The sequence below is a fragment of the Scardinius erythrophthalmus genome (assembly GCF_964197995.2).
Source record: "Scardinius erythrophthalmus genome assembly, chromosome: 24".
Taxonomy (NCBI): domain Eukaryota; kingdom Metazoa; phylum Chordata; class Actinopteri; order Cypriniformes; family Leuciscidae; genus Scardinius; species Scardinius erythrophthalmus.
Genome location: NC_138244.1, coordinates 26965068 through 26978102, shown reverse-complemented (window position 1 = coordinate 26978102; position 13035 = coordinate 26965068). Strand labels below are relative to the sequence as shown.

General features: G+C 44.4%; 3 protein-coding genes across 3 annotated transcripts in view; 2 read left to right on the top strand and 1 right to left on the bottom strand.

Annotated features, from left to right (window-relative positions):
• The window catches only part of LOC308684743 (histone H1-like), a gene marked incomplete at both ends in the record, with an annotated part of 113146 nt that overhangs the window by 86398 nt on the left and 13713 nt on the right, over positions 1-13035 (bottom strand). The window lies entirely within an intron of this gene.
• Positions 8853-9164, top strand: LOC308684763 (histone H4; the record flags this gene model as incomplete). The annotated part of the gene is made up of 1 exon (XM_081356031.1): positions 8853-9164. One exon carries the CDS (start codon positions 8853-8855, stop codon positions 9162-9164), a length of 312 nt encoding a protein of 103 aa, XP_081212157.1.
• On the top strand, positions 9929-10343 carry LOC308684755 (histone H2B; the record flags this gene model as incomplete). Its single annotated transcript, XM_081356023.1, has 1 exon — positions 9929-10343. One exon carries the CDS (start codon positions 9929-9931, stop codon positions 10301-10303), a length of 375 nt encoding a protein of 124 aa, XP_081212149.1. The 3' UTR covers positions 10304-10343.

Sequence of the window (13035 nt, the reverse complement as noted above, 5' to 3'; positions counted from 1 at the left end):
CAGCCTGCGCAACGCTCCACACAGCGTCCTGCTCGACCTCCATCCTCACAGCGACGACAGGGCGGCCGCCCTAGATCGCGCTCGACCAGCCGAAACAGACCGCCTCCCCCGCGGGGACCCCGGCCGAGGATAGCGGTGAAACCTGAGCCCACGAAGTCCTCCTAGCCCGAAGAAGAAAAAGACGGTTGAGTCCCGCTGCAGCCGGACCACCGTCAAAGCTTCATGCTCTGTCAGTCCCCGTTGCCACGGCTACTGCAAATGTTTATCTCGCAGCCAACGAGCCGGTAAAACTACCTTCTCGCCTGCACACAATCGCCGTTTTCACGGCGACCCAGAGAAATCTCAAAAAGAGTACAATGTCTGGTTGCACGGCTCACGCCGCATGTGTTTTAAGTGTAGTGAATGTGCCCACATTTCTGTGTTCACCCCTGCACACAAGCACTATAAATCCTGTGTATAAATCCACAAGCACTATAAATCCACTATAAATCTCTCACAGAGCCCACTCTCATAAAGCGGACAAAAGCCGCTCGAGTGTTAGAAGTAGATCACGTGTCCACCCCTCCGTGCCCACACCTACTCACTGCCCGCTCTGTCACATGGCCTCTCACTGCCGGTCATGTTTCAAATGTAAGTCCTGTGCCCGCCCTCGAGCGCTCACACATACTAACAAACATTTCGCCCCCGACGCCGCCCCCGCGCGTCGTGCCTCACACTTTATGCTCCCCGTCCAAAGCCACCGGGACAATGTGTATAAAACGGCCAGCCACCGCTGTTTGCGAGCCGCGAGAAGCACCTCCATATCTAGCTCTCGAGCCCGCGGCACGCGGCAATCAGAGTCCGGAGGCCATTCTGCCCCTGGCGGCACACGCGAAAGCGTGGGAGGCTATTCCAGGCGCGTCAGAATGGGTGCTGAGCACAGTAAAAATGTCTATACTCTGCAGTTCGCTCGCCGCCCCCCCGCGCTTTCTAGCGCGAACCGAGACGAGAGTGAATGGGGAAGTAGCACATCTACTTCGAGCAGAAATAGCGACACTTCTGCGCAAAGGGGCTATAGAACCGGTTTCCCCTTCTCTGAGCGAGTCAGGCTTTTACAGCCGTTATTTCCTCATTCCAAAGAAGGATGGAGCTCTCAGACCAATTTTAGATCTGAGATATTTGAACAAAGCTCTTATGAGAAGACCGTTCAAAATGCTCACAACCAGGCAGATCCTCGCGCAGATTCGCCCGAGAGACTGGTTTATTTCCCTCGAAATGAAGGATGCTTACTTTCAGATCCAGATAATACCCCGTCACAGGCCATTCTTGAGATTCACCTTCGACATTCAGGTATATCAATACACCGTCCTGCCATTCGGGCCTGTCTTTAGCACCCCGTACATTCACGAAGTGCATGGACACGGCTCTCGCTCCCCTGAGGGGTCAGGGAATGCGAATTCTGACCTATCTGGACAATTGGCTCATTCTAGCACAGTCAGAGGAAGAGCTTATCGCTCACAGAACAGTGCTTCTCAGCCACCTGGAAAGCCTGGGTCTCACGGTCAACTGGACCAAGAGCTCATTAGTGCCCAGTCAGTCAACCTCCTTCCTGGGTATGGAACTGGACTCTGTGGCAATGACGGCCCGCCTGTCGACACAGCGCGCGCGCTGTATCCGACACCTGGCCGCGTCTTTCCAGTCGGGCAGCACCACACCTCTCAAGACATTTCAGAGGATGTTGGGATGTATGGCTTCAGCTGCAGCAGTGCTTCAGCGGGGTCTACTGCATATGCGCCCGTTGCAACGCTGGTTGAACGCCCGAGTGCCTCACAGAGCCTGGGCCCTCGGCAGCATTCGAATCAGAGTGACTCAGAGCTGCGTTTCAGCACTGAAGCCCTGGTTAGCGGCCGACTGGTACCAGCGGGGAGTGACAATGGGAGCCGTCTCGCACCGCAAAGTTATCTCGACGGACGCATCCAACTTAGGTTGGGGCGCTCTTTTCGAGGGCAAACCGGTCTTTGGCCTGTGGTCGGACCAGGAGAAATGCCTCCACATAAAATGTTTGGAGATGATAGCGGTCGAGAACACGCTCAAGCGCTTCCTCCCACTCATACGGGATCACCACGTGCTAGTCCGTTCGGACAACATGTCCGTGGTGTCCTATGTGAACAGACAGGGCGGTGTCAGATCCAGGAACCTCTGCAAGCTGACAGAACGCCTTCTCGCGTGGGCTCATCACTCGTTGCGCTCGCTGAGAGCTGCGCACGTGCCGGGCCACCTGAACGTCGGCCCAGACAGACTGTCCAGAGACAACATTCCCCCGGGAGAATGGTCTCTGCACCCTCAGACAGTCCAGTCACTCTGGCGCCTATTCGGCAAGGCGAAAGTCGACCTCTTTGCGTCAAAAGACAACGCCCACTGCCCGATGCTCTTCTTGAAAAGCGAGGGCGCGCTGGCCCAGACCTGGCCCAGCCTCCCGCTGTATGCTTTCCCTCTGATCTCCCTGTTACCACAGGTCATCAAGAGGATCAGGGAAACGCGCCACCCAGTGCGCCTAATAGCCCCGCGTTGGGAGAACCAAATCTGGTACCCAGAACTAGTGAGGCTGTCGCACTTAGCCCCATGGCCGATCCCGCTGAGAAAGGATCTCCTCTCTCAAGCCGGTGGATCAATCTGGCATCCCCATCCAGAGCGCTGGTCTCTGCATGCGTGGTTAATCAACGGATACCCGTTGATCTACCTGAAGGAGTCATAAACACTATCACGCAGTCTAGAGCCCCTGCCACAAGAAGGCTCTATGCGTCTAAATGGTCTGTTGTCTGAATGGTGCGCTACTAAGTGCCTGGATCCACGTACATGTGGGGTCCCACGGGTGCTCTCCTTCCTACAAGAGCTGTTGGACAAGGGCAGGTCCCCCTCCACGCTCAAAGTATATGTTGCGGCTATCGCAGCGTTCGCAGAGACGACGCGCGGCCGCACAATAGGAAGAGACGAGCTTATCATCCGCTTCCTCAGAGGAGCTAGACGGATGAATCCCCCACGGCCCCCCTCGGTTCCTATTTGGGATCTGTCCTTGGTCCTGGAGGCCCTGAAGGCTTCTCCCTTCGAACCGCTTGAATCCGTGGATCTGAAATACTTCTCGTTCAAAACCGTTTTTCTGATAGCTCTGTCTTCAGTAAAACGCGTGGGGGATCTACACGCGCTGTCTGTTAGCCGCGTGTCTTGAGTTCGGACCTAATGACTCTAAAGTCATCCTCAAACCGAGACACGGTTACATCCCCAAAGCGATTGGTACTCCCTTTAGGGCGCAAATCATCTCCCTGTCGGCTCTGCCAGTACCCGATAGCGAGGACGGTGATAACCTCCTATGCCCCGTCAGGGCGTCAGTAGCACAGGGACACAGGTGGCGAGCGGACCGGGCCAGGAGGGGAAACAGGTAAGTATATCCCGGTAGGTGTCCTTTATGCCAGACCAGTTAGAACGGGGGCCTTTAGCCGGGACGTGAGGGAACCTTGGACAACAGGAAGACACTTCGATCGAGGCACGTGCCGCAGCTATTCCTTTTCCTTCTCAGCGGGGGCAGCGGCTTGCAACATAGGCATGGAAGGCCACCAGGCAGAAGAACACTTTGAGCGAGACGCTCCCCTTCGGCGGTGTACTGCAACAATACAACAGGGTTCAATGGTTCAGCGGTATACAAGCGCTCGACAGTGATACCTTCTCTCTTTCTGAACAGGGCGGAGGCCTTCAATGGGGCATGTGGAGACCACCAGGCGGGGAGGACACTTTGAGCGAGACACTCCACTTCGGCTGTGCGCTGTAACCAGGTAGCAGGGTTTAACTATTCAACAGCATATGAAACATTCAGTTGAAATACCTTCTCTCTTTCTGAACAGGGCGGAAGCTTTCGATGGGGCGTGTGAAGACCGCCAGACGGTGAAGACACTCCACTTCAGCTGTACACTGTAACAGTGCAACAGGATTTAACCATTCAACAGTAGATGAAACATTCAGCTGCAATACCTTCTCTCGTTCTGAACAGGGCAGCGGCTTTCAATAGGAGCGTGTGGAGACCACCAGGCAGGGAGGATGCTTTAAGCGAGTCACTCCACTTCAGCTGTACACTGTAACAATGCAACAGGATTTAACCATTCAACAGTAGATGAAACATTCAGCTGCAATACCTTCTCTCATTCTGAACAGGGCAGCGACTTTCGATAGAAGCATGTGGAGACCACCAGGCAGGAAGGATGCTTTAAGCGAGTCACTCCACTTCAGCTGTACACTGTAGCAATGCAACAGGATTTAACCATTCAACAGTAGATGAAACATTCAGCTGCAATACCTTCTCTTATTCTGAACAGGGCAGCGACTTTCGATAGGAGCGTGTGGAGACAACCAGGCAGGAAGGATGCTTTAAGCGAGACGCTCCGCTTCAGCTGTACACTGTAACAATGTAGCGGGGTTTAACCATTCAACAGTAGATGAAACATTCAGCTGCAATACCTTCTCTCATTCTGAACAGGGCAGCGGCTTTCGTTAGGAGCGTGTGGAGACCACCAGGCGGGGAGGATGCTTTAAGCGAGACACTCCACTTCAGCTGTACACTGTAACAATGTAGCAGGGTTTAACAGTTTAACAGCATATAAAACATTCAGCATTAGCAGAGCCGGGCTGTCTCAAAATGGTAAGTTGGGCGCTTGATATATCAAAACCTTCCTTGGAGACAGCGGGTGAAAGACTGTAAGGAGAGAGTGCACAGCAGACTACTATTACTTCTCCACACGATGAACTTCACTCCATAACACAAACCGTGTGAATCGTCACTTCAGGCACTGCATTCCACTCGCACACCGTGCATTCGGGCCGGCACTCACCCACCGGTCTTTCTCCCACCAGATCAACTCTCGTCTCTCGCAAGGGCTCAACTTCTCTCCGGAGACAGCAGAAGACGGGTGCAGCGATCGTCACATTCAGCGAGGAGCAGACAAAAGTTGGAGACAGATCAACAATTCACTCGGTGTACTAGTTCACTTGTGCCACACACTTTCCAAACTCTCAACACCACTTCAGTGTCAGTGCATATAAACAACGAATCCGATACTCATCACTTTGCGTCTTCCCCACTGCTGACGATATTCCTTGGGTTTTCGTTGATAAATACTTCACTCTCTTCTTTCCACTTCTCAGCTTCAATCTTCGCCCGCTTCACAGCCCAGCCTCAAATACAAAACAACCCGCCGACAAACACAGTATCTCACGGGAGGAGAACCACACAACAGTCTGCTTCCTCTCTATTTTTAAAGCCCCATCTCAATACGTGTCCCTCTCACAACACTCTCTGTAATTACTCCACACCTGCCGTCAATCGGCAATTGGCCTTGCTGCCATGGCAACAGATTTGCAGTGCAATAGAGACGGGTGTCCACTGGAGGTCTCCACAACAACACTGCATTCACAAGGACTTTAGTCTTTTCTCTAATTTTTGTCACACCGTGACATTTACATCACGCGCTCCGCCGCCTTTAGCCATTCTGAGCAGCTCTTTGTTTCATTTGGTGGACGCACCAAGGGTCTCGCCGCCTCGCAAACAGAGTTTGTCCAGGTGGATAGTGGACGCGATCGCGGCAGCTTACGCCTCCAAACACCTGCAGTGCCCTACGGGCATCAGAGCCCACTCCACTAGAGGCATGGCCTCGTCATGGGCTTGGTCCAGGGGGATTTCTATTCACGATATTTGCATGGCGGCGGGCTGGGCCTCCCCATCTACATTCGTGAGGTTTTATAACCTGGAAGTTCCCGCTTTGCAGGCCAAACTGTTATCAGTATAAGTGATATGTATGTTCTGCCCAGTCACGCATGTGCAGACTACGTTCATGTACAGTTAATATATTTCTGGTAATGACACCAAGGGAAGAGCCTTTTGTACACAGACTGGCTGGGCTGCTCTGTCTTTTTTGCCCCCTTATGCGCACGTGTATTGCTGTGTACCGCGCTGCTGGCCGCCTATTCTTCACTCGGTTGCGCTGGGGATTATTCTCTCTATACATAGACCGGCGAGACCGCTCTATTTTCCCCTATAATGTGCTTATGTATTATGCTGGCCCGCGCTGCTGGCCACATCGCATGAATTGACATATAGACCGGCAGTGCCGCTCTATCTTATATGAAGTGCTTATTACATGTGCTGGCCCGTCTCTCTGACTGGCCACCTGTTCTAGCATGTGATTTTCCCCGGTTCCCCTGGGACTCATGCACTGATGCTCATGCACTGATGCTCGGCGCACATGGCGTTGACAAGGGGTTCCCGTAGCGTAAGCTAAGCTTACGCAATACGAGAGAACCTCTCGTAAGAGAATGTACTCGGTTACCTAATGTAACCTCGGTTCTCTCTAGAAGAGGGAACGAGTATTGCGTAACCTGCCGTGTCGCGCCACGAGCTTTTGCGCTTCAGACTGTGAAAACCAGATATTCAGCCTACGAGCCCTTGCTTATATGCACGCTAGCCACGCCCACCCTGACGGTTAGAGGGGCGCGGAGGGCGCGAAGCGCCCTCATTGGGCGTGACGTCATATAGGGCTCACTGGTAGGCTCGAGCAGTTGCCGCTGGACAGCCAATGAGCACGCTTATGTAGCTTACCATGGTCTGCCGGCCGTCACACTGCGTTGACAATAAATACAAAATTAAGGATAATTTTTTGGCTTCAGATCTCGAGAAAAGACAACTTTCCCGTAGCGTAAGCTAAACTTACGCAATACTCGTTCCCTCTTCTAGAGAGAACCGAGGTTGCATTAGGTAACCGAGTACGTTTTCACTCCTTTCAATCAAAAACAACGTAGGGGTGTAATTAATATGGGTTTGAGTCAAAAAGTATCTCAAACCATATGGTTTATATTTTATGTTGTTTTGATCAGTTTGTTCAATCTCCTCATATGTCTCCTCAAAATCGTTTAACATGCATCTAATTACAAAACAGTCATCTCAGCAGTGTGGGTGGTGTCAGATGTTCTCTAACAGTAGGCTATAGCCGCTGCTCACGTATTTCGAACTTCGTTTTACTTAAAAGCAGCCCATGGGGCACAAATGGGCGCACAGATGCATTTGCTATTTAAACAACGTGGCGCATGACGTGAAAATGATAACTGCGTCGGGCTGAAACTAGCAAAGAACACCAGGTGTATGATAGGGCCCACTGAGTCAGTGTTGCTGATGCAAAGTAGGTCCTTCGTTACCAAACACCAAGTAACTAAATAAGTATACAATTATGTGTCATTCGCAAACTGTTTAACATTAAACTGTTGGTTACTTTAAAACTTCATCTGGGAGATCACAGGGATATGTGATTATTTATCTGTTAACTGGTTGCAAATGTCAGATTTATTGCATGACTCGGGCAGTGAAAAGCTGTTGCTATCAAACATTGTTTACTTAATCAACTGAGTCAGTGTAATGGTGACAGGATAGATCAAATTGATGGAAAGTTTGTGAAGAAATTTCATGCTCCCTTGTAAAACTTTTTTTTTTATTTTTTAAATAGAAAATACAGTATTTTGATACATGGTGTGGCTGCTGTATTTTGTAGTGTATTTTGATACACTTAATATGTTTAGTTTTTTTGTTTTTTTTTTAAATACATGTTAATGTATTTGCCCAACCCTGACTGTTATTATCATCATAATTAAGTCTCTTTTGAGTATGTGGTTCATATGACTTGGTTCAAATGTTCTGTTTTTCATGGTGCTGGACATTCAGATTTTGCGGAAAGTAGTTCTGCAGAATTAAGATTAAAATTAATCTACTTTTCTTCTGTAAAATAAGCAATAAGCTGCTAATTTTAATTGTGAACATTGTCTAAAGATGCTGAAAAATAAATAAATAATGAATGATTTAGCACATTTTGAAACATACGTTGCCAGATTTGGGTAAGAAAAAAAGGTTAATCCACAATATTCCATAATCAATGTAATTTGAGTTTTAAAATTGCACAAATGTTAGTAATCAGATGCTAAACTGATGCTATTATAGTTGACTATATCTGCAATTTCAACTACATGTTGAAATGTGAAATGTATCAATTATATATATATATAAATGAATGCAGCAAATTTGGCATCACATAAAACAGAAATATTGATGACTTTTTTCCTTTTTTATATAGAAACTTATCCTAGGAGATACAACTCATGACATATATCAACATATAAATATATTAAATATATCAAAAACTCTAGATGAAAGTCTATATTATATAAAAGTGCATGAAAGGATGATTTGCTTATGATTTTCCACTCATTTTCCACTTCCCTTCTTTAAGGGTTAAAATGTAGTCAGTAAAGTAGTGAACGAGTATCAAACATAATCCTGCATTTTAGCTTTGCAGTTTTAATACAGTATTTTTGTCTTTCTCCATTGTTTGTGTTTTCTAAATTCCCATTACTAAAAGGGCAAATATACACTTAAAATATACATGTGCAAACACACACACAGGCATAAACAGAAGATAACAGAGACGTGCCACTCTATTATATAACAATTTAACTTTAATATTGTGATATGTAATCTTGTGTCCCTCTTCATTTACTTTGGTGACCTTGTAGAACATCACTTCTCATTATAAACCAGTACTACTGTGGTTTATTATGATCTTTGTGAAATACATTTTATGAAACCTGAATTTTAATATGAAACAAAGGCCAGGGTTGGGATTAAATCACATTTGCTCTAGCTATATTTTGGGGGAGGGGTGTGTGTCATGTGACGCAGCACTGGTTTCTGTCAGGTCCTGTAAGCGAATGTAAAATGCTTCCTTGTAACGCATGCAAGTATTTAATCGTTGTCTTTCTTTGATCGACTGAGGAAATCAGAGTGAAACATGTCTGGAAGAGGCAAAGGCGGTAAGGGACTCGGGAAAGGAGGCGCTAAGCGTCACCGTAAAGTTTTGCGCGATAACATCCAGGGAATCACCAAACCCGCCATTCGTCGTCTGGCTCGCCGCGGCGGCGTCAAACGCATCTCCGGTCTGATCTACGAGGAGACCCGCGGAGTGTTGAAGGTGTTCCTGGAGAACGTGATCCGCGATGCCGTCACCTACACCGAGCACGCCAAGAGAAAGACCGTCACCGCCATGGATGTTGTGTATGCGCTGAAGAGACAGGGACGCACCCTGTACGGCTTCGGCGGATAAACGCCTGGAACCAGGAGAAACTACACAAACCCAACGGCTCTTTTAAGAGCCACACACTCTGACACATAAAGAGGCAATGTTTTGATTATATCAACCATAGAATTCTTTTCAAAAAGCCATGTCTGAGATTATTTATATATATATATATTAAACACCACAAATGTAAGCATTAGCTTTTGTGTTAAGTGTTAATTTAACATATATATATATATATATATTTTTTTTTTTAACAAAAAATTCAAACTAGCAATTACATCAACATAGTAGGCTACCACAGTTAAGAGAATGTTGTACACAAACGGACCAATGAGCTTGTATCAGCTTTTTTTGTCAAACATTTTAACAATAGTTTCATGAGGACACACTGTTTTTAAAGGGTGTCTGATCATTATTCGTTTATTTTCTCCCAAACTCTCTCAATAGGTTTATAAGGTGTTTAAAAATTACATGATGCACAATATTAGAAGAACCGCTTATTTTCTCAACAAATATTGAATAAAAGAGCGGGAAATGAAACAACGGAAACTTGAGGGAGGGTGTCGTTCATGGAGTAGTGGGCGGGACTACTATTTAACCTCCTGTGATTGGCCCTCGCGATGCTTTGAATTGTCCAATGAAGTACGAGTTTATGGGTTTGGCCTATGGAAACAGGCAATCTGAGAAATCCCGTATCCCTTTGAAAATTAGCATAGGGCAGTGAATAAATACCTCTGTATCACACATGAGGGAATATTACTTTGTCAGTCTCTTGATCTCGCATCATCATGCCTGAACCAGCAAAGTCCGCGCCTAAGAAGGGCTCAAAGAAGGCCGTCACCAAGACCGCCGGTAAGGGAGGAAAGAAGCGCAGAAAGTCCAGGAAGGAGAGCTATGCTATCTATGTGTATAAAGTCCTGAAGCAGGTTCACCCTGACACCGGCATCTCCTCCAAGGCGATGGGCATCATGAACTCTTTCGTCAACGACATCTTCGAGCGCATCGCCGGTGAGTCGTCTCGCCTCGCGCACTACAACAAGCGCTCCACCATCACTTCTAGAGAGATCCAGACCGCCGTGCGTCTGCTGCTGCCCGGAGAGCTGGCCAAACACGCCGTGTCCGAGGGCACAAAGGCCGTCACCAAATACACCAGCTCAAAGTGAGGCGTGCCTGACTTCAACTACCCCAAAGGCTCTTTTAAGAGCCACCCATCTTCTCAGATAAAGAGCTTTTTGTGTTTTACTATTTATTCTATGAGAATTTTGATAGATTTGTTAGTGCTAATATGAATACAGATTACAACACTTTAAAGTTTTTGATGGGATAATTTAGGCTGAGCACATTTCATAGCTATAATTGATGTCTTTCAGTGTGCCATTAGTTTAAAAATGTGAAAAAGTAGACTAGTCTTTTTGTTTTCTGATTATTGTGAAAATGGGGAACTATAACAGTATTTCACAACTTGTGTAAATCTCATCAACACCAAACAACAACTCTATTTCAAGTGTATTTTTACCTTTCTACACAGGCATTTGTGCCTTATATTGATTAAAAATATACCAATGAATATTAGAAATCACTATTTATTCTACTGTTTTCAAGAGAAATAGTCTAAAATATCTGAGAAAAAAAAAGTCCAAAAACAAGATGGATTTGCAGAAATGCATACAAAATTACCATGTGTTGATCATGACAGTAAAACGAAAGATTGCCTTGTTTTCTATCTTGAGATTTAAAAAAGAAAAGAAAAAAAATATTGCTTTAATTACTTTAGCTGTGTGTGCAGATAAGTCAAATACAAAATGTTATGTCCCTGAATTTACTACTTATGTGTGTGAGTAAACTGATCATTCTACAAACTACTACCAACATTTCATCCAAATTTAAAGTAAAAACATTGCCATTTAGAGATTTTTTTTTTGGCAACAAAAAAAAAGTCAACAACTTATTGTCTTTAGATATAACATGACATCCATTCAAACAAACAGACAGAGAAAAGGGGGAAAATAGGCATATTATCAATAATTAGGCAATCTGAAAGAAAGTTTATATTAATTTTTAAACAACACATTGTGTGAACACAAGACTAATGTTTTAACTTCAGAAAAGTTCAACATTTGGTGGTGTAACCCTGATTTCTGTCACAGCTTTCATCCATCTTTGCATGGTGCATCAAACAAATTCATAGGATTTTTTTTTTTTAAATAAATCAGGTCCATAGTGGATAGAGACTTTGGACATTCCAGTTCAACCCATTTCAAGAGTTGCATGAGAAGTGGGTAATAGAGAAATAATATTAGGCTCTGTCCCAAATTAGTCCAGTCATTTTAAGCCAAAATGTGGGTCAACCTTGAACAAATTGCAACAGAAGCAAACTCGACTGATTTTGTATCCTCAATATGTCCTGAGTAAGGAAAAAAAAAAGGTCCCGAAGAATCCCATTAGGGGAAAGTTTCAAAAAGACCCAAATATAGCCTATTCATACGCCTATTCATTCTTTTTCTTAGGTGAATAGGGTAAAAATGTTAACCTTTAGATATCACCATGAAAATTACTGAGTTCATTACTTACATCAAGACAAACAAAAAATGTATTACAAGTTTTTTTTTTAAATTGTTTGTTAACATGCCTTTATTAATTATTATTGCAGAGATGGGGTTTGAGGCTGGGTCCGTGGGACTGTTTCTGGAGATTCACTTTTTATTTGACTTACCTTTTGTCTTCTGCATTCTCCTTACCATTGTCTCCTGTTCTTCCCTCAGACGTGTCCCCCAGAAACAGTCCCACAGACCCAGCCCCAAACCCAATCTCTTAAATTAATAAAGGCTGGTTTCTAAAGTTCTTCTTCCTGCCTCTATGTATTAATGCTCATGAGTAGCCGTAATGGGTTCCATTCAGACCTTAACATCAAGTATTTTACTGTTATATGTCAACAAGATTCAACAAGACAATTTCACCTGGCTATACCTAATGTTTAGATCTGTTGTGGTATTTATGCAAATTAGCACATACATAATTAGATTATGCGCTGTTTGTCCATGTTAACAAACAATTTAAAAAAACTTGTAATAAAATTTTTGTTTGTCTTGATGTAAGTAATCAACTCAGTAATTTTCATGGTGATATCTAAAGGTTAACATTTTTACCCCATTCACCTAAGAAAAAGAATGAATAGGCGTATGAATAGGCTATATTTGGGTCTTTTTCGAAACTTTCCCCTAATGGGATTCTTCGGGACTTTTTTTTTTCCTTACTCAGGACATATTGAGGATACAAAATCAGTTGAGTTTGCTTCTGTTGCAATTTGTTCAACCTTTTTTCATAAAATGCCTGCCTAAATGGCAACTTGCAGTCTTGTGGAATTACAATGGCCACCACATGCGCATGTCCATTAAGTCCACGAGACCGTAAGGGTGTCCTATTTGTCATTTTAGGTTTAAATTCAATCCACATGTATTTTATAGTGCTTTTCACTATTCATATTGTTTCAAAGCAGCTTTACAGAAAATGCATGTTTCTACATTACAATTTAGATTAATCTGTAATCAGATGTGACTGTCCAATTAATGTCCATCAGAAATGTACAGTTCAACATAATGCAGATCGTGCAGTTTGCTAACATGTTTTAATTTAAGATATATATATATATATATATATATATATATATATATATATATATATATATATATATATATATATATATATATGTATATGTATATATATATATATATATATATATATATATATATATATATATATATGTATATATATATATATATATATATATATATTTATTTATTTATTTATTTTTTTTTAAGGCAGGGAAATTATTTTGATGAATGATTTGTTTTCTTTTTAAGAATGACAGTGCGTTGAGTACAATGTACTTGGTGGG